Source organism: Phalacrocorax carbo, chromosome 1 (genome assembly GCF_963921805.1).
Source record: "Phalacrocorax carbo chromosome 1, bPhaCar2.1, whole genome shotgun sequence".
NCBI classification, from domain to species: Eukaryota; Metazoa; Chordata; class Aves; order Suliformes; family Phalacrocoracidae; genus Phalacrocorax; species Phalacrocorax carbo.
Window position 1 is genome coordinate 7,403,603 of NC_087513.1, and position 21,120 is coordinate 7,424,722.

The 21,120-nt window shown below is 40.7% G+C and overlaps 2 protein-coding genes across 5 annotated transcripts in view; one reads left to right on the plus strand and one right to left on the minus strand.

Annotated features, from left to right (window-relative positions):
• On the plus strand, positions 1–18,004 carry SEC61A2 (SEC61 translocon subunit alpha 2). Of its 2 annotated transcripts, none has more exons than XM_064443148.1 (12): positions 1–109; positions 1,527–1,594; positions 5,546–5,611; positions 7,386–7,464; positions 10,808–10,939; positions 11,083–11,192; positions 11,797–11,950; positions 12,897–13,057; positions 14,115–14,312; positions 14,555–14,746; positions 14,897–14,973; positions 17,016–18,004. In XM_064443148.1, exons 1-12 carry the CDS (start codon positions 103–105, stop codon positions 17,044–17,046), a joined length of 1,275 nt encoding a protein of 424 aa, XP_064299218.1. In that variant the 5' UTR covers positions 1–102; the 3' UTR covers positions 17,047–18,004. The 2 variants fall into 2 exon arrangements, with proteins under 2 accessions (XP_064299218.1, XP_064299209.1); XM_064443139.1 differs by lacking the exon at positions 17,016–18,004 and adding an exon at positions 15,677–16,762 and having other exon boundaries at positions 2–109.
• NUDT5 (nudix hydrolase 5) overlaps positions 17,706–21,120 on the minus strand; it is a 13,704-nt gene continuing 10,289 nt past the window's right edge. Inside the window, exons 5-9 of one of the 3 annotated variants that reach the window (XM_009511123.2) lie at positions 20,734–20,829; positions 19,634–19,735; positions 19,206–19,214; positions 18,458–18,511; positions 17,844–18,191 (exon numbers count right to left, since the gene is read on the minus strand). In XM_009511123.2, the coding sequence (XP_009509418.1) occupies positions 18,082–18,191; positions 18,458–18,511; positions 19,206–19,214; positions 19,634–19,735; positions 20,734–20,829 (371 nt within the window). In that variant the 3' untranslated portion in view covers positions 17,844–18,081. The other 2 variants (XR_010371543.1, XR_010371544.1) reach the window with 2 other exon arrangements.

A 21,120-nucleotide genomic window follows, 5' to 3' on the forward strand; every position in this document is an offset into this window, starting at 1 on the left:
CGGCCGGCGTCACGTGACGGCGGTGGCGGAGCGGCGCGGCGCGGCGGTGAGGGCGGTCGAGGCGGGCGGCTGAGGCGGGCGGGTGGCCCCGCCGCCGCCGCCATGGGCAGTGAGTACGGCTCCGCGAGCGGGGGTCCCGTGAGGGGAGGGCGCGGCCGGTCGCCGGCCCAGCGGGCTGGGGTGGCGCCGTGCCTCAGGTGTCCGCCCCGGGCAGGCCGAAGGGGCGGCGGGGCACCCCCCTCCGAGCCGGTTTCCTTGGTGCGGGCGGGGGGTGGGACGAGTCTCCGCTTGGCACCGCGCGGTGCTGGGCTACGGCAGCGGTGGGACCCGAGGGAAGATGTGTCGGGGGGGGTTAGGTTGGGTATTAGGAAAAGGTTCTTCCCCCAGAGGGTGGTGGAGCCCTGGAACAGGCTCCCCAGGGAGGCATCACGGCACCAGCCTGGCGATATTCAAGAAGCACTTGGACAAGGCCCTCAGAGACATGGTGTGAATTTGGGGCTGTCCTGTGCAGGGACAGGAGCTGGACTCGATGATCCTTGTGGGTCCCTTCCAGCTCAGGGCATTCTGTGATTCTATGATTGATTCTCCCCCGTGTCCTTAATATATTAACACGGGACCCAGGCCGCCTTCTGTGGAGCAAGATGCATCTTCTGATGAGCTGTCTGAGGGCTTGGAGTAAAAAAAGGACAAATACGGCACAGCAAGCGTGAAAGTAAATGTGGCATTTCGACCAAGATGTTACTTAACTCGGCCTGTGCTGTAATAAATGGCTTTTCTTTGAAGAGGAGCTGATCGCTGTTCTCTATGGCTATCCAAATGGGTTGGGGCTGGCAGTAATGTACAAGTTCTGGAGGGCAAATTCCCCACCAAGCATGTGTGCTTTCATTTTATTAATTTATTTATTTCACAGAAAAAGAGCTCAAACTGTTGAGCTTCTCTGTGTTTTTAAAGGAGAGATTGTGAAGAGAGATGTAGTAAAAGTTAAAATTATATCCCTCAAAGTTCTGATCGGAATAAGCGTTGCAGTGATTTAAATTGCAATTTCTAAACATATTTTAGCAATTGAATTATTTTCTCAGCTTAATACTTCTGTGAAGCACAAGATACTAATCTCTACATGGGTACTTTTTGATGTCAGTATCCTTTGCTTCTGTGTTTAACTAGCACAGACTGATACTAGGTCACTTATTTTTAGATGGAATACAATTTCGTTCGCTTCTGGTGACATATATGGTGCTGCTTCTCAACAAAAATTATTCCAGCTGTTGAAAAAAGAATGGGCCAAAACTGATTATAGCAAGAATTCTCTTTTCACATTTTTGCCCTGTCTTCAACTGTTTAAGAAGAGGGTGTTAGTTTTCAGGCATTGAATTAGAGTGTATGTTGATTCAATAATTCACTTACAAAGTGTTAGAGTTTGTTTATTTCCCTAGAAGTTAAATAAGTTGTTTGATGTTTTATAAATTCATAAAGGTTCGTTAACACATTTTTCTCTCTTTTGTATGTGTCTTGTTTTTCTGGAACAGTAAAATTTTTAGAAGTTATTAAGCCATTCTGTGCAGTGTTACCTGAAATCCAGAAGCCAGAAAGAAAAGTGAGTGCCACATTATGTTCTTAGTTTTATTGGCTCAAAGATAAGAGAATATTGTGATGCTCAAGTCCATGCTCCAATATAAATACAGACAGTGGGCCCTAAAGTAGGACGTATTCTTTGGTGGAGGGGAGTCCATGTTAAGCTAAAAGATTACCATGATGATGAATTTTTAGCAGTCTTCTGATGTTGTTCCACTTGGTAATTATGCTAACTAATTTTTTTTAAAAAGTCCCGTCTCTGGACTAAGTTTACTTAGTTTCAGCTCAATATGATTGTGTCTGGTTTTATACACCAGAAGAGAGTTTTCCAGCTTTTTTTTTCCCCCTGTGGACACCACTCTTGTCTTTGTGGATACCGCTGTGGGCTTCGAGTACTGGTCACAACTCTGGGCTTCAGGCTGTCTTATATATTACTTTGAAAAGGCTTGCGCTGTAATTCAGGAACCACTAATTTAGTGCTTCCTTTCCCACAAAATATTTTCTACTCCCATAGCTGTGATTCACCTTGATGAAGTGGGAAGGTGATCTGTGATGTAGCTGAGGTAATTGCTCCCTGTTTACCTACTGGATGTGACCCTTTTCTTTGTTCTGAGATCAGTGAACTGAGTTCATTTACAGCTGATCTCTCTATTCCCCTATCCTGAGAGACTCCTCCCATTTCTTGGCACATTTCCTAGATTAAAATTAATCAATTTCTGCAGATCAGGAAGAGGCCCACCTTGTCAACAAAAGAGAACCCCCCCATATTTTACTTCTAAAACTCAGGCAAGCACGTATCGCTTAGGTGTCAAGGGTTCTAATTAGTGTAAGAGATTTACCTAGTATTCATTGTCACGACTGGCATGAACGTTTCTTAAGAGCTAAATGTTGATCTTTATTTTCTTGAAAAGAAGTATGTAGCTGGGAATGTGACACCATCCGAGAGAATTCTCTTTTGTTGATGAGGGAGTCCCAAAGGTTAGGACTGGATGCAGAGATGTTTCTGTCAGTAACCATAGCGAAGCCTGCTGGATTGAATAGAGAAGATGCAGTAGACACTGCTGTTTATTCTGCTCTGAAATTGATTTTTTTAAAAGTTTGGGATTTATCCCCTGGCTCTTTGCTCCATCTGTCTTTCCCTGTTGCTTTCCAGCATCTTTTCCTCTTGGGACAGGTTTCGAAACAAATTATTTAGGTCAGACAAAGGCATCTTCAGAACAGGAATTTCCAGAGCCAGACCCTGTGCTAAGATCTGGATGCACCAGATCTGGGTGGAAGGTACCCATCTTTGTTTCTGCAGTGGTGAACCTCAGTGCAATCTCCTGGTGCAGATTTATGGTGTATCTGTGACTAGCTGGTTACATCCATCCCATTTTTGTCTAGTGAAGTGGGTGGGAAGAGGAAGCTAAGACAACTCTACAGATATTGATGTTTCTGGAAAACTCTTTGACAGCTGTGATTTTCCTCTGGGTTTTTTTCCTCCTCCTTTTCTATTAGCTAGAGAGGAAGAGGGGCTTGATCTGCCCATGTCCTCCATCAGCAGATGAAGGCTGCCCAGAGGGGTGCCGAGATGCCTGTCCTTGCTATTTGGGTCACTTTGTCTTTATTACTATCTAGGTCACTGTCTAGGCAATGACTGCCAGTTGCCAGCTTTGTACAAATTTGAAGTGAAAATACAATTAGGAACATCTTTCCTAGACTGAAAAGCCCTTTGACCATTCTAAGTTATGTTCCTTGCTTGTGTTTGGTCTATCAAGAGACTGAGGTCATGCTACATATCTGTAATTCTTTGTTATTTATTGTTTTCTTGCAAGCTGTCACTGGCAGACATCATTAGTAATGGTTTTAGTGGGTTGGTTAAGGCCAGGACGAGAAATGAAGGTAACAAAATAGAAAGAGACATCTATTTTCTCTAAACTTGTATTGATTGTTAAGTGAAGGTGAAGTTTTGATTTGGTTGGGCTCTCATTGAATCGTTTTGCCATTACTGTTGGTGCGGGAAGTGGGCTTTCTCTGTCACTAGGGAGTGTTGCTTTTGTGTTTTGGCCAACTTGATTAACAAAAACAATTGCTACTTTCTGTAGTTAGTGGTATCAGCTCATATTTCCCTCATATGCACAGATTTTTCTAAGTAGAATGTGATGTTCAGAACACCAAGAAGATGATGCTTAAGTCCTTTCATTTTCACAAGTTTTAAGGAAAATATTGGAGGGATAACATGTCCAATTGAATCTGATCAGATGATGAAATGTACCGTCCCCAGCTAACAAGATTATCCATGATAACAAGATAAATGCTTGTTGTCATTTGTGGCTGGAATATTTTGGTACCAGTCTGCCTTTTGCTGTTCCTGGTATATGGATTCAGATGCCTCCTTTTTCCTTTTTTTTGTCTTTTTGAATCATAGAGACTGTTTTCCTTGTGAAAAACAGTGATTTGGGTGCTGCAGAATTCCTGTAATGCTCATCATCACTGCAGTTGTAGAGAGAGCCAGAGCAGTTGCAGAGCTTGACTGATACCTTGGAAGCTAAGGGTAACTGCTGGGCTGCAGAGATAATTTGGTTAAGCATTTTTCTTTTTAGAAGTCTGTACTTAAAACCTGAATTATAGAATTCAAACAGCACTTGGTAAAGTGGGTCAGCACTGCATAAAGCCTAACTCAAGATACTGTTTGGATTTGTTTGCTGCTGTCACTATTTTTCTTTTTTTAACTTTGTACTGTAAGTATTTTTAGCATCTGGCCTTTTTTTTAGAAGAGTGAGGCGGTATCAGTAAATAAATTAAATTACTGGGATTACTTTGCTTCTAAGTAAGTGCATGATTTCACTTATAGAGTACTGCTGGGTTTTCTGTTGCTCGAGAAGCTGTGCTGCTGCATTGGTTTGTGGGTGTTCAGTCCCTATAAAACCAGGCACTAATCCTTTTTCTTGTTACTTCTCTACAGGCAGGTTCGGTGGTTGGAGGCAGAAAGCTAGTATTTCTGCTGTATCTATCTTATGTGTTAGTTCATGTCACATTTTAGTAGCTGCTGTACTCTTGCCTACTGTGAACACACTTATCCTAATGTTTACAGTCCGTGGAGGAGAGGTGGGAACTTGAACATAACACTGCATCTTAGCGCTCTCTGCTCTCTTCAAGCGCATTTCTTTCTGTCTCATGCTTTGAGTAATCCTCTGGTTCAAACTTAAATCTTGCGGTTCTTCTCTTCTTGCCTGGCACTAGTTACAGTTGCCTCAGATGTTGTGACCCTGAGATGCTCTTCAATGTGTTACTGACTAATGACTGTTGATCTCACGTTCTTTTTAAAGTAATATGTAGTCTACATCGATAAAAATATTTGGGGGGCGGGGGGCGAATAGTCTTTAAAAATTTTGTGATCTGTGTCCATGAACTTAATGGTGAATTTAAGCTTCCTCTAACAGCCTTTGAAGAATTTAGATCTAAATATTTTGAATTGCTCTCCAGAACTCATGGTTCTTCTTTATCACTTGTCTTCACAGCAGTTAAATCTCTTTAAAAACTTTATACTGTTTTAGTTTAATAACTTCCAGCCTTACAAAACAGTGCCTCCAATCTGTTGAAGCCTAGAGCACTAATCACCAAACATAATTTTTTTTGCATTAACCCTTCACATTTGTTCTGGTATGTCCATGTTTTTAGCCATGCTGTTGTTTTTCTGTAAATACCCACTATATTAGAATACTATATATAAAATATATTTTACTGACTGAATGTCAGCTATGGTGTCTGCCAGATCCCATATAAGTTTTCTTTGACTACACAGAAGCACATGACTGTCTCTTTCTATAAAATCTGAGATTATATTAAAAATAAAATCTAATGGGAAATTATGCTTTGTTATTCAATATCTTCGCATTTAATTCTGAATGATACAGCATTTAGTACTACTGTGAGAGTACAGTGAAAATTCTACATACAATGAACATATAAATCTCTACGATCTGTTCTGTAGATCCAGTTCAGAGAGAAGGTACTATGGACAGCTATCACGCTCTTCATTTTTTTAGTATGCTGCCAGGTAGGTATCAATGTTCTCTGTGTTTCAGAAAATGTGCATTCTGTACATCTAAAGCAGAATGGTAGAAGTTCTTGTTTCATGTTGACCTGCCAGTTTCACTTACGAATTTTTATGGTTAAGTATTTAAAGTTCAGTTAAAGAAACCTGATTCTCTGCAATAGTTTTTATTATTGATTGTATATGTTTTCAGAAACTAATGCTTTCTATTTAGTCTAAAGTGCATAATGATTTTTCTTGTTATATGGAAGGTCCTATCAAATGATGATACTGGCTGCAGGGTAAGCAGCCAAGCTAATTACTCATTGAGTAGTCTAAACAAGCTGAGCTGTTTTTACCTGATTTCTCTTGAACAAGCTGATGGGTTATAAAGATTGCAGAAAAATGTTTTTCTGAGGAGTTTAAGTTGACATTTCGAACTTCTGTGAATATACTGGCAAAGATGTGAGCTAAACCCCCTCTAAAACACAGGTCTTTGCAAACATTTACATGATCTTTATTACTCACAGTTGCAGAAGCTCCTGGAACCTGTACCAGGGTTGTAACAGTGTTGGGTTTTTTTTAAGATTACTTAGATATTGCAGAAAATAAGAATCCATGTATTACTTCATCTATATTTTTTAGAACTTTTAGACCTCTTAGGACACGTAAAATGAACCATACAACTTCAGAATCAGGTGTTTTATGTTATATTTATTAATGTACCCATTCCAGCCTCTGGAGCAGTGGTTTAATAATTTTTGTTTACAACTCTGAAGGAGTGTTGAAAGGCTAAAACCCAGCTCTTGTACCTACCTGTTTTTTTGGAAGGAGGAGGTGGGAATGATACTAGACCTAGAGGAATATGCAGTTTACCTGTGTTTCCTAGCTGCTGGATATGTGCCTAATTAAGATTTTAATCTACACAAAAGGTTATATTAGTTGCATTAGGGAATCAGATGGTGCAGACTAGAGTTTTCAGGAATTAATCTGTAAGATTGCCTGGATTCCTTGTTTACTCTTTTTGTGATTGAGAAGGGTTAAAGATCCCTCAAAATCAGTATTGACATATAGAACATTTGAGGTTTTGTATAAACTTGGCTAACTTTGACAGTTCTGTATGGGATATTGTAAAACATATTCCCAGCTGTAGGATTTGAATATATAAACTTATTGGAGGAAGATATTTACCTCGCAGTTTATGCTGTATATTTAATTTGTACTGAAAAGAAATGTTACTTAGGACCGTTTTTAAAAAATTTTAAACCTGCTTTCTTCTGTCTTCTCAAAGATGTTTTGCTACAGGTTTCTCTCTTTTTTTTTTTAACTCAAAATTGCAGCAAAAATTTTGTTAAAATAAGTAATGGAATATCATTTAATATTTTTCTCCATTCTGTTAATGATTTGTGTGGCTACCCTATTTATTTTATGCTTTTTCTGTTCTTTTGGGGGGTTGTAGTACTTCAGAACGGCGTATGTCAGGCATTTCATCTTCAACTTCAGTAATCTGGTTTATGTGCACCGAATCTTCTTTCTAGGGGCTTCTGCTTTTTCCTGTAGAAGGTTCTTAGTTTGCATAGTGTCATCCTCTGAGTCATACCCCCCAGCTGGAGGATTAAAATAGATGGCATCAGTGTACCTGTTATTGTATGTATCTGGTTTAATTTTTTAAAAAGTTTATTATATTACACAGTATGACAGTCGAATCCTTACACGTTAAGATGTCTGGATTAATGCAGCTTTCTTTGTATATCTGCTTAATACAGTGCTTTATAATACTCAATGTGCACTTTGACAGATACCTTTGTTTGGAATCATGTCATCAGATTCTGCAGATCCGTTCTATTGGATGCGAGTCATTCTCGCGTCAAACAGAGGTTAGTAGATTATTCCTTTCTCTGTTTTGTAGCATTGTAAACGGTCTAGGAGAAAAAATGGTTGGCTGATAAATTTCATGCAGCCCAGACGTCATGTTGAAATGCTTTGTAAAAATCTTAACACAGATGTAATTAAACTTCACTGATACCTGAGGAGTACTTCACCTTAGGAATGGGGTTTCCTTTGACGTGCACGTGAGATTGATCTTGATTCTTAAGTTCTGGGATGATTCTGTTTCGAATTGTAGAGCAGTCTCTTTCAGATTAAGATATGGGACAGGGAATCTTCTGCCCCACCACTTAGAACAGCACTAACGTGCAGTATGAGAGTGTCGACTAGAAAATACCGTAGGTGATCAAGTCAGTTACGCCTCATAATATTTTGGCAACACTGTGGGTGAGTAATTTTATAGGTGTGAATGCTGAGGGCAGAGGATATTAAGCTTATACTTTAATGAAGCCAAACTAGCTTGTTTTAGAATAGACAAGGGGATTCCAACCACATGTAGATGACTTAAACTAATGCTAGAAGTCTAAAACTCTGGATGACCTGGCATGCGTGACTCTAAATGAGGACGCTGACCTCATCTCTATCATGGAAAATTGGCTGGAAGTAAGAATATCAGTGGAACCTTCTAATGTGAAGGTACAAACTATTTAGGAATAGCAAATTTTGTCACACCGGTGAAGATGATAAATCAAGGTATTAAGTCAGCTGTTTCAAACTCTACTGCAGAATGTGCATGTAAAAATTCTGTGTCTCACTAGCAGCCTGTGACAATATGCTAAATGTGCTATCCACTACCCAGACAGAATGGTAACAGTGGCCAAGAAAAGACTAGAGAGACTGTAAAGGCAACAAAAAGCCCGAGTGGGAAAGTTAAGTTGCGCCTATGTCAACTGACTAGATGACATTGGAGGATGTGAGGTAAAGACTAAAGTTTTTGACATGCTAATTTTCTTGCTGTTTGAGAAGTAGAGATTTCCATGAGAGATGACGTAATATTTAACATAGTGCTGAACAGTGTGCAGACTGCAGGATGCAAGTGTGAAAGAACCACATTATAATAATGGCTTTAATGCTTTCACATTTTACATTTTGATAGCAGGGAAAACACTTTAAAAAAAAAAGTTGTGCAATAATGCTTAAAATTAAAAAAAGTTAGAACTGAAATGAGGACCTGTAGTTATGCAGAAATGAAAAGATGACTCCAGATCACTTGTTAAAGGCTCTTTAGGAAATTAAGCTATTGCGGGATAAAAGGGAAGACCTAATGGCTTAAGAACTGGTTGAAGGATCAGAAGAAATATCTACAAATCTGTAAGGTGCCACAAATTGAATATTGCATGCAGTTCTAATCTACCATGCCACAAAGGATATTAGTGGAACTAAAAAAAACCACTCAGGCACCAGGGAGTATATTAATCTATAGAAAGTAGATAATAGATATTAATTTGTAGGAAGAGATCCTAAAAAATAAGGACTCTTTGCCATGAATTAAGCATATCCCAAATGTCTTTTAATGCTTCATCTCTGGAACAAAGTGGGTAGGGAACGGATAGTCACTTTTTCCTTACACCATAAGACAGAAGGGGCAGCCAATGGTATTATTAAGCAGCACATGTAACTCAAAATTTCGGACTAAATTACTGGCAGAAGTTGCCAGAAGCAGTTTCTGAATCAATGACTGATACATGGGAAAAGGGGAGTACAGAATGGTACTTCCCCTGAAGAAGGGGCCCCTCTCAGAGATGGGGTGTGAGGACAGATAAGCTTCTAGGCAGATCAGCTATGGATATGCTGTTTCTATCTCTCTTCATGTCCAGTATGACCGTACAGACCGTGTTCCCCTGTCACTGGATCTTGCTGAGACTCTACAAGTCTGCAGTGGCTAAATAGTTTTTTATTAATAATTTTCTTGGTAATTTTATGATGAAACACCACTGTACTACACGTGAGAGCAGAGTTACGCTTAAATGTACAGAACTGAAAAAGATCGTAAGCTGATTCTCTTTTGAATCACCCTCGTGGATATTGTGACTTAACATCAGAAAAAACATGCATTATTTTTGTCCCTTGAGTGACCATGTAAAAGATGGTTACAAAGTAATTTGATCTGCCTTAATTGAATATTAAACTTGTAAAATGTGTCCTTACTCACACTTTCTTTCTTTAAGATTCCACTTTGGGAGATGTGAGAAGTTTGATCACTTGGTAGTTCTGGTTTCTGAAATTTCATCCAAGCTTTCAGCTTTTTGGGGTTTGTTGAGCACACAGTGTCTTCAGATAGGAGAAAATGTTCTGGTAGTAGCTGAAGGACAAATTAAATTTCAAAAAATAATCTCTTTATAATGCTGTTGCTCCAAAAAGATGATGTGGAAGGTTGTTTCTGTATTGAGATGGGACAGTGTACTGTACAGGCAAGAGGCAGGCCATTTTCCTGTGTTTGTTTGTGTACTTCCAGTTCTGCTTCTGTACCACGTTATACCATAACTCAAGACTTGAACAAGGTACTTGAACAAGACCTTGCTGAGAATACTTCTAAATCAGAACAGCAGGTGGTAGTTCTGGTGTTGCAGGTGTGTCGGCCTGAGGATGCAAGCAAAGCGGGTGATGCCCGACTTCTTATTACAGCAGATGAAGTGACTGAGAGGGAGAACCAGGCAGGGTTTCTGGAATATACTCTTCTGTGCTGCAGCAGTAGTGCCTTCTGAAGTTGTACCGCCCTGTTTGAGTTGTACACAGTTGGAAGTTGATGCCTCGGCGACATTGTGCTAGTAGGTGAATTGGCAGAGCAGAGCATCCTGAGGACATGTGTGTGTTTTGTTAAGAACTAGTTTTATCCTAAACTTCTGTTCTCTTAACTAGAGTCAGTAATTCCAAGAGTGGCGTTACCAGCCGCTGTGGATCTGCAGCATCTCTCTTGTGGTCTTCAGAATTAAACTTTTGGAAAATGTGACAGTTGAAGCACTGACCGTAAACAACCAGGGACAAGATGCTTTCCTGTGAAAGGTTCCTTGATATGACATGCCAAAAAGCCAAGCTTCAGTGTACATTGACCTTTAGTGTTAGCATGGTTTCACAGAAATATTTGAAGTGAAAAGCTGCATAGGTTTCTCATGCTGCCTTCAAAATGACAGATTTTAACACAGCAGCCTTCTTTTGTGAGGATATAATGGTCTTTGTTTTGATCATACCTGTACTGGAATATATGTGTTTGAAGCGTTATGAAAAATGTTCCATATAGGTCAGAAACCTTTCAACAGACCTCATATCCTCAGAGTGTAATTCTTCAGGAGAGGTGCTTGAATGGCAATTGTATTAATTTTTCTTCCTGTTTAGGTACTCTGATGGAATTAGGTATCTCACCCATTGTGACGTCTGGTTTGATCATGCAGCTGCTAGCTGGAGCGAAGATCATTGAAGTTGGTGATACTCCAAAAGACAGAGCCTTGTTCAATGGAGCTCAGAAATGTAAGCCATGTTCCAGTTAAAATTAATAAGCATATTTTTGTTCTTGGGAAAGCAGCCTGCCTAAGTGATACTAGATGTGAGATTTCTTTGGTAGGAGATTTCAGCAGATTATTTTAAAGGATTTGCTTTCTCTCTTGTTTTAGTATTTGGGATGATTATTACCATTGGGCAAGCCATTGTGTATGTTATGACTGGAATGTATGGAGATCCTGCTGAAATGGGTGCTGGAATTTGTCTCCTTATTATAATTCAGGTTTGTAATGAGCTATTTTGTGTGTAACTGAGACTGGTTTGATGCAGTGTAGCTGGAAGGAAAAGCCTTTCTATGTCTGGTTGCATTTCTTTCTTTGTAACGCTGTAAAGCAGCATCCTTCGTCTCTGTCTGTCTCTATATGAGAAATTCTAAATATTCCATAAAGGAGGAGAAAGTTGGGATAGTTGGTATCAAAAATGTTTCAGATAGGAGCAGCTGTTTGATCAGAACACAGGAGTTAGTATTGAAAGCAGTAGCTGCTGTTCAGTACCATGGAGGACTTCTCGCTAAACGGCACAGATGCAGCTTTGAGGCGTTATCCTGTAGGGCAAAGCAGTAAATGCAGACTTACACACTCTTTTGAAAAGAGTGCTCACTGAGTCATCTGTTTGCTAGCGTCAGTATTGAAAAGTCACAGAGATCATTGCCAGGTGAGATGCGCAGGCACTTGTACGTGAGAGGGCAAAACTACTGCATGAATGATATTTAGATGAAAAACATAATGATCACTCTCTGACATGATGAAAAGACTGAAGCAGAGAATTAATGCATAATTCTTGACTTGATTTATTGTTTCTGCTCAGTTTTGTTTCTTTCCCCACAGCTGTTTGTTGCTGGTTTGATTGTGTTGCTGTTAGATGAGTTGCTACAGAAAGGTTATGGCTTGGGGTCTGGTATTTCCCTGTTTATTGCTACCAATATCTGTGAAACCATTGTCTGGAAGGCTTTTAGCCCCACTACCATCAACACTGGCAGAGGTACGTGTGGGATTACAGTTACAGTACATAACTATACATAAACATACATAAACTCTTGAATGTTTACCAGATGGATATTTAAAAAATGTTGTAATGTGCGACAATTAAATTCTAAAGTCAATTTTCTAACACTGAAGGTGAAAATGTTGTCTGACTCATGGTAAGATTAATAACCTACAAGTTTGCCTTTGCTGATTTGAATCGCAGCAGTTAGAATGGGACTTGAAGCCCCTTGATGGAAGATTTTTGGATTTCCAAACCAAAAGAGTCTTGGTTTAGCATCATTTAGTTGATAGAAATAGAGAAGATAAGAAATTCCGTATGTTTAGAGGAGTTGTTTATGATCGAACTGTTGTCGGTGGCTATAGGATACTTTTATAGACGGTGCTTCCAAATTACTTTAAGCTGGTTTGATTCTTCAGAGGCTACCATCTCTTCATTCCTCAGCCAGTCTTTGACATCTGGTTGTCCTGAGACCCTGGAAATACCAAGTCAGGTACAGCCTGTTGCATCAAGAAGTGAACTAGTTTAATGCATACATTTGAAATCCAGAGCCATGTTTTTAGCTTGCTTTCATTTTCACCTGATTTTTAGTAGTTCTGTCTATTGCATTTTACTACTGCTTTTCTAAAGCTAATTTTCTCGTTTATTATTTCTTCCTTCCAATCATCCTCCTGCCCCCAGAAAAGGAAGAAAGAGTATTCTTTCATGTGTGTGACCTTTATTTTTTCTTTTTTAACTGGGAATAATATTTTGGTAGCTTGTTCTACATTCTGTAGGCTAAAACAGAATCCTGTATTGTGAGATATTTGCTGTAACAGGATTTATGTTCTCTTTGTATCTGATTTTATATGTGTCATTATTAAAATTGCCAAAAGTAAGGTACTCTTGGTAAATGTTTTTAATTTACAGATTAAAATTTATTTCACTTTTTTGCTTTGTGCAGGAACAGAGTTTGAGGGTGCTGTGATTGCATTATTTCATCTTCTGGCTACACGAACTGACAAAGTCCGAGCCTTGCGGGAAGCTTTTTACCGACAGAATTTGCCCAATCTCATGAATCTGATTGCTACAGTATTTGTATTTGCCGTAGTCATATATTTTCAGGTAAAATGAGAATTTCCTCATAGTAGCTCTGCAGCTGCGTGGTGGAAGCGTGCAGACCCTAGGCAGTGCAGGCAGTGGGAAAAACGCAGAAGTTAAACTAGGGTAGCTGTGAAGTATCTTGGCTTTGAGTAAGGAACTCTCTTTATTCCAACATTGTTATTTCAGTAACACACCTCTGCGGCGGTACAGCTGTTAAATTTTACAGCCAGACATACTTGTACTCAGACAGTGATGTAATCTCACATTCCATTAAATGCCTTGCATGCTATGAAAGCATTTTTGCTAAAAAGGGGTTCTGGAACTGGAGTGGTTGTATCACACAAATGATATACTTGATATTCATAGCTGACTTCAAAGAATACCTTTGGACAGATTTAAAGAACCTTGTCTTTGGGGTGTGCGGATACAGATTTGGTCTAGAAAACAACCGTGGTATCAATGCGTGGCTTACTGTTTTTCCCCTAGTTTTCTTTAAATACTTTCCTAGTATGTCAACTTAAGTATTTACTAAAATGGACACTAAAGGAGATCCACATGGTGCTTTTGGTTTTCTTTTTTTGTGTGTGTTTGTGTGGGGCTAAAATGTGATTTTTTATTTTTTTTTTTTTTAAGCTGTTGAGTCGGAGTGCTGGCAAAAAAAAAAGAATTATCTGGTTTTCAAATCCATGTAGCTTTTCTTGGGTCTACTCAGATAGGAGCCTGCCCCAGAAAGCAGAAGGCTGGGCTTACTTACACAGAAGTCTGCTGTTAATTGGCTAGTTATCAAGCTTTTAAAGGCTTTTATCAAACCCTATTCTATAAAGTGTGTCTTGGAGGAATATCACTTAGCAGATGAGAGATGATGTTTATGTAAAAAGCATGTAATGCAACCAAGCAGTAACACTTACAAATCCTTAAAATTTGTGACCCAGACCGTAGCCTCTGGGTTTTACCCTCTTGGACCTTGCACGCCTTGTTTAGCCAGCAAGAGCTCTACAGTCAGGAGCAGCTTTTAGGCGTACTGGGAATACCTTGTGTCTTGGAAATAAGCTGGGTGCATTTGTGTTCTTCCCTGCAGGGATTTCGTGTTGATTTACCTATCAAATCTGCCCGGTATCGTGGACAGTACAGCAGCTATCCTATCAAGCTCTTTTATACCTCCAACATTCCCATCATCCTGCAGTCTGCCTTAGTTTCGAACCTCTATGTTATTTCCCAGATGTTGTCTGTTCGTTTTAGTGGCAACTTCTTGGTGAACTTACTAGGACAGTGGGCAGTAAGTATTCTACCACTTTTTTAACTGCATAGAATTATAGGTATATATTACTTCACTGTGAAATTTTGGTATTTAACCACCAGAAAACCGGAAGACTTACTTTTTAACATTTGTTAAAGCTGTTTAAAAGCATGTTTAAAAGCTGTTTGAAACATTGAAGAGGAATTCCTCTCTAACTACAGGACAAGAATGTGAGAGATCCGTGAGAAGTAACTAATTGCCTTTTTCTTCCCCTCTCACAGGACGTCAGTGGCGGTGGCCCTGCTCGCTCTTACCCTGTCGGTGGCCTGTGCTACTACTTGTCCCCTCCAGAATCCATGGGTGCAATATTTGAGGATCCTGTCCATGTCATAGTTTATATAATATTTATGTTGGGATCCTGTGCGTTCTTCTCAAAGACTTGGATTGAGGTGTCTGGGTCATCAGCAAAAGATGTAGGTGTTGTGATAAATGGGCCTGAGCATTTTCAAACGTTGCCTCTAATTTAGAAGTGACAAGCTACTAGCTGATCAGTTACTGCTCTGACTAAATAGCAGGTGACACTGAAACACCACAGCAGTTCCATCGAAGTGTGTTTTTTGCAGGTCGCCAAGCAACTCAAAGAGCAGCAAATGGTGATGAGAGGCCACAGGGACACTTCAATGGTTCACGAGCTTAACAGGTAAGGGCAGGCTGAGGCCAGTGGCGCCGCTGTGCTGGGGGGCTGAGGGAGCTGGGAGGTGTCAGCTCGAGCAGACGCAAAAACCTCCTTCCACTGCAAATGTCACAACTCTTCCCATTCGGCTGACGCCTTTCGTAGCAGTGCAGATCTTTATAGCAGTAGGTAAGAGATTAACCTGTAGTATCTTTCGTTTAGGTGGCGTAATGAGAGAATGTGGGTTGAATCTCTTCCCTGTTTGTAAAAGGAAGATACCTTGATTTTTACAGGTCTTTAATTTGCTGTTACTGAGCTAAGATGGCACTACAAAAGCAGTATTTTGTGCAGTATTGCAAAGCCTGCAGATCTATATTGAAAGGTAGATTGATCCCTGCATATTTAAGTCAACGTAGTTATTCTTGGTCCTGTGGAGGTTACACAGCATGCATACGTATAAAATCGTTATACTTCTAATTGAAAAGCTTCGCCAGTGTTCAGTTATTCACACAGCTTTTCTATCAGTGAATATTTATTTTAGTTTCTGCTTTGTGCAAATACGGAAGGTAGTAAGAGCCATTAGCTCTTTGCAGAGTTGCCTTTGCAACACTAGATTTGTTGCTCAATATTCTAGTTGGTTATTTTAGCAGTAGGTGTATTGTTGGACTCCTTGGATGAAAATCCCTGACTAGGAATACCGTTTTCTTTTCTTTGTTTTCCCTTGGTGCAGGTACATCCCTACAGCAGCCGCGTTCGGCGGTTTGTGCATCGGTGCCCTTTCAGTATTGGCTGACTTTCTGGGAGCCATTGGGTCCGGCACTGGCATTCTGCTTGCAGTCACTATTATTTATCAGTATTTTGAAATATTTGTAAAAGAACAGGCTGAAGTTGGAGGAGTAGGCGCATTATTTTTCTAGATGTCCAAATACGTCATGGTTTGTGTGAAGGGGAAAGTATTTTGACCACATGTGTCACGTAGTCCAACAATGCTGTTTTCTTTTTTCTTGTTTTAAAGCGCTCCATGTCCCATCAGTGGAGTGGGCATTGAGCAATGCCTGTGTGCAGCATTAGTACCAGCTGCCTTAAGAATAAAGTTTACATTATCTTGTTTAAGTATTATCTAGTGTTGCCTGTAATGCTGGAAACCAATCATCTCCCTTGCTGTTCAGACGCTACAGTGAGATGGGAAAATGTATCAGTTCGATATCAGTAAACATTTTTGTGCACAGCATTAAAATCTTAAATTTCTTTCCCTGTCCTTAATAGGATAAATAAAAATCTGAGCTCAGATTGCCACGTGCCAGTACTCTTCACAAAATTTATTTGCAGCCTGTATTTTACATTAATTTTTTTATACTTTTTTAACATGTGTTTCCCCATCATTGAACTCGGTGCTCCTTATTCCTTTGCGGTGTCTCCACCCAGGCACCTTTCTCTTAGCTCTAAGGGTGGACAAGCAAACATTTTACTGGAGACTGATACTCATCTCACCTGTGAACTGGTTCTGTGGTGGATTTGCTGCATCGCCAGGCCCCGGGCGGCCTGCCTGCTGTGAGACAGCGCGCTCGCCGCCGTCACGCTGGCAGGTCAGCCCAGTGGTTTTGTTTAAACATGTACTTGTGAAAACTGCGCCACTGAAACTTCACGTCCACCTCGCTTCTGTGAGTCTAAAGAACAAGGCCTGGTTCCCAAAGCAGTGTTCGTAGAAGGGGAAGGGGGGGACGTGGAGTTCCTCCTGGAAATTTATTTATGTTGTCGCACTTTACAGTGGCAGTGTAACAACTGTAAACGTTAGACAATAAACTTATTTAATTAAGCTCTCTCCTGTGTCTGATCTGTGCTAGATGTAACTCGTAGGCAGTTTTTGATCATTTCTAACATGCTTTGGTAGTGAGGTAGGTCTGGAAGGCTCCTTCTTTTTTTTAATCTTTATCCTTTCTCTTTCCAGAGTATAATTCTGATTGTTTTTTAGCAGCCTTAATTAAAAACCAAATCTTACGATTCCTTCCCTTAAAATTGAGCGTTTCTGCTCAGCTGTAATCAATGACTTTTCCCCTTTGATTTCACAGTTTGATCTCTTCTGTCTTCTCTCATGCTTAACTTGAAAGTAAGTTCGTGCTGTTTGTGACGGTAAGAAAATCCTAAGCACGTTTTCTGCCTCGTTTCTAAGCTAGGGAAGTCTTCCTTTCTATCTGTGCTCATCCAAATTTATTTCAGAGGCAAGACTTTGATATTCGCGTGTGTTTATTACAACTCAGATCCTGACCTTTAAGTGGTGGTGGTGGGGTACGTAACTGGAAGCAGTCGGCAGCGCACAGGTACACGGCAGGTTGGTTTGTTTGGCAGCAGATTTACCTCAAAGGGTAAATCTGTGTCTGAAGTGAGGTGCCGCCTGGGTACAGGGATGTGTCTTAGGGAGAGGGAGAGCCATCTCATCTCAGGGCACGTAAGGAAGCCCATACCTTAAACAGACTCCCCAGGCTGGGTCCTACACCGTTCTGGTTTGCACCACCGGCTCCTTTGTTGTACTGTCACCATCATTGTCAGAGCCTGCGTTTGCTTAGATCAAACAAACCAATTTTCTCTTTCCAGAGAAAAGGCTAGGAGAAGGAAGCAGCTCCTCAGGTCTAAGTCGTAAAAGGAAGTTCCTGAAGCTGCAGTTTCGAATGCTGCAGCCAGAGCACACACCCCCTGTGTCCCTGTGCAGCTGTTGCTACTCCTACTGCAGAAAGTGACCTCGAGTTGTCCAGATGACACTGCTGGTGGACAAGGGAAGCTCTTCCTGCTGCCTTCCTCCTTTTGAACGGACAGCATTACTGCATCAGCTGCAGTTACTGAAGCATCTTCCTTACGTTTCAGTATAAGTGCAGTGAAATACAGTGAGAAACAAGCCATTCTGAAAATTAAACAGCATTTTTATTATGATTATTCTGCCAAGGTTTGATATCATGAGCAGTGAGAATAAATGCTTTTTGTCAGTTACATTAATTACAGATAAAAAGACCAGAATTGTTCCTACAAATACTTTTTTTTTTTGCTCTACGAGTAAAGCAAAGGACCTTTATTACAAGAAGAGTTATGCTTCTAAGCCCTCTGAATTGGGCAGCTTTCAACAAAATTTCTTATCCTCTAGTTTTAGAACTTCATAAAAGGAACTTGGAGCGGTTTTTCCGCTGCACGCTTCAGGGCCAAGGCGTAAGTATAAACCCTGGCATCCACTGCAATATGTTCTTCGGCTACTAGTTCTGAAAATTTAAGAAAAAAAAATGCTGTTAAAACTTCTCTACAGAAACATAAGTCCTTTATGAAAATGACGATGTATAGCATGCCAGACACGAATCCTTAATGCTGACACCTCGTGCTATCACTAACTGTTACCTGGCCAAGTCCCTCACAGCTTTTTAAGACACAGTATTCTAGGCTGGGAAATGCCACGAGTTGCTATGAGAAGAGAAGCCAAGGGCTTCCTGAAGCTCACATTAGTGCACCAAATGTGTCAGAAAGCTCTTACCATCAATTCTTTGCAGTAGGTCATTCTTTGGAAGTGAAATAACTTCCACAAATTCTAGGAGAGAAGAAAAAAAAATTGTATGCACCTTTAATTTAGTGAACAGTAGCAAAGTCTACCTTGGCGTCCTGTTTCTTACAACTTCGAAGGGGAAACAAACTGGCTTAATGCTCATCAGCATCCAAAAGCCGTGAGCCCTCATGTATCACAGAAAAATCGATTAAAGGAGGGAAGGCAGTGACTGGGGTCATTAAAAAACAGGTTTGGCAGAAAGCAACTGGAAAAAACAGTGTAGCTGAGAGCTACGGAGGATGAGAATCCTTCTAAAATGAGACCTTCTCCCTTCTGAGAATGGAAAACCTACTGTTGCAGTGGGCTTGGGTTTGGCTTATACCGGTACAGTAATGGATTGCGGATGCATTTGAAGAGCAAACCAGCACAAAGGCAAAGGGTTTGTGCTTGATGAATTTGTGTTGACTTACACCTCCCCGGCCTGTCTGAACTGGTTGTCTTTGGGGCTGTTGTGGATCCAGTAATTTGTATTTCCTGCGATACTGGTGCTATAGGAGCAATACTTGAGTGAATAGTGCCCCATGTCTAGGCCCAAAGCCAATCTCATGCATGTTTGATTATGGTCAGGAGATTAACGAAGCCAAATAACCATTTTTAACTGACATTTTCTAAGCAAAACCCGCCATATGAAGATCACACTGGACCTTACTGTCCCTGTGAGCACAGCTACGTAACGTACCTCCATCATCTGCAAGTAAAAAAAAAAGTAGCAAGTTACAGATTTTGAAATACACTTGAGTTTACAACTAAAAAGCATTTCAGTAGCTGACTGATGGTGAGTGATGCTGTAGTTATTTCCAGGGTCCAGCCACAACTAAGAGGAATACGTAGGTTCACAAGTGCTTATGGCTCTCACCAAAGTTTGGCACCTCAGTTTCTCATTCTGGGTACGCCAAAACCTGACACTTGACACTTAACACCTAAGCCTCCCCAGTGAATTCAGCAAAGGAACACAGCTCTGCTTATCTAGACTGCAGGATAGGATTTGAAGGATGTATGGGATCTAAATCAGCCAGGACAGAAGAGGTGCCAGCGGTAGGGGTAGTTCTGTTAAACCCGCTGTTTTGTTGTCACCTTGGAATTTTCACGTAAGTGGGCAAAACTCACCGAGTTTTTGCTTAGGTCTTGTATTCTCAGCCTCATCACCATTAATGGTGACGCTCACGATGTGTGTTGTGCTGTTTGACAGGCCTGGGTCCAAGCAGAGAGCTGCCAACAAGCACATGTAGAAGTTCATTTTTCAAAAGCAGAAGTCGGGCATCTTGACATTTTAACAAAAGCTTTCACAGAAACATGTCTGATACAACAGGAGAATGTACATTTGACAGAAGTTCACGCTGGAAGAGTTGCGAAAAGTTTGTTTTCACAAGTTCTTAAAAGTAGTGTTTCTGTAATTCTCAGTTCTTCTACAGATTCCTCGTAAGCCTTGTTTTCAGCTCCTAGGTCTACTTTCTATTCCATAGGCTGAAGATTAAACGGTAACTGTAGTTCCCTTATAGACTTCCTCAGCCATCAGAGTGTAATTTTGCCATCACCTGCCTCTGTCCCTCCTAGTCCCCAGCACGCAGTTGTACTGGATCACCAAGAGCCAAGGCTCAACTGTAACGGCACTTCCTTGAAATCCTACGCAAGCTGCCTCACCTTTCTACCTACCTTCTGAAGTTGTATTTATGACCTTCATTTTGCCTTTATTTTGTTTTATGTCGGATTGGCAACAATAACATTCCAAAGGATCTGTGGATTTACTCCAATTATTCTCTGCTTTCCTCCTTCCTGGTTGGAGAGTGTGAGCACCATCACACACTCCCCCCCCGCTGACGTGAGTGTGACCTCCCTCGGACTGCATCGCGCAGCTATTTCTCCTACCTAAATTCATGGATGTTGTTCACATTAAGCCCAGCAATTTAGACCTTTATACTAACATGCCAAATCCCTGCTTGAATAACCGGGTTTTGTGGAAAGGATCTTAAAGGCAAAGTTTTCCCCTACAGGCATGGAATTGTTACTTTAGTCCTGTACGTTGAACAGTTAAGCAACTGACTCATAAAGGACCAAAGTCCCATTGGTACAGCCATGGGATACTGCTCTCTGCTAATCTGCATAGGCTTCTCTGCATAGATTTTTCCTTTGGTTTAGAGCATTTCAGACATTTAGAGTACTCATCACAGACAGAATTAGCTTCGGAAAAATAGGAATAAAGCAGAGACCTGGAGTACATTCAACGACTTCGCCCTTGTACCCAGTTTCTTCTTCCAACTCTCGCAATGCTGCACTTTCCGCAGTCTCATTTTCTTCAATGAGGCCTGTGAGATAATACAAAAGAACAATTAAAAAGTTAGCACTTAACCACAGCACCCACCCCGAGATCTAAATCCAGCTTTACAAATGAGGTAAAACATTGTTACTACCCTATTTTTAGAGAGGGATAGACTGAGGCGGTAGGAAGGACTCCGGTTCCAGTATCCATCATGCTGCTGCCTGTGTCTTCAACTGATTATCTACAGGAGCATGCTACCTTCCCAGGAAATGGCATTAATATTCTCATGAGCAAAGGAAGCGAAATGCTTCGGCTCTTACAGAAAGTAGAGTGGAGG

Bases quoted from the DNA above. Each gene is read 5' to 3' on its own strand.
- SEC61A2 (XM_064443139.1), top strand. The intron at 7,465-10,807 runs GTTAGTAGATTA...CTTCCTGTTTAG, and splicing joins CATTCTCGCGTCAAACAGAG to GTACTCTGATGGAATTAGGT. The intron at 14,747-14,896 runs GTAGGTGTTGTG...TGTTTTTTGCAG, and splicing joins CTGGGTCATCAGCAAAAGAT to GTCGCCAAGCAACTCAAAGA.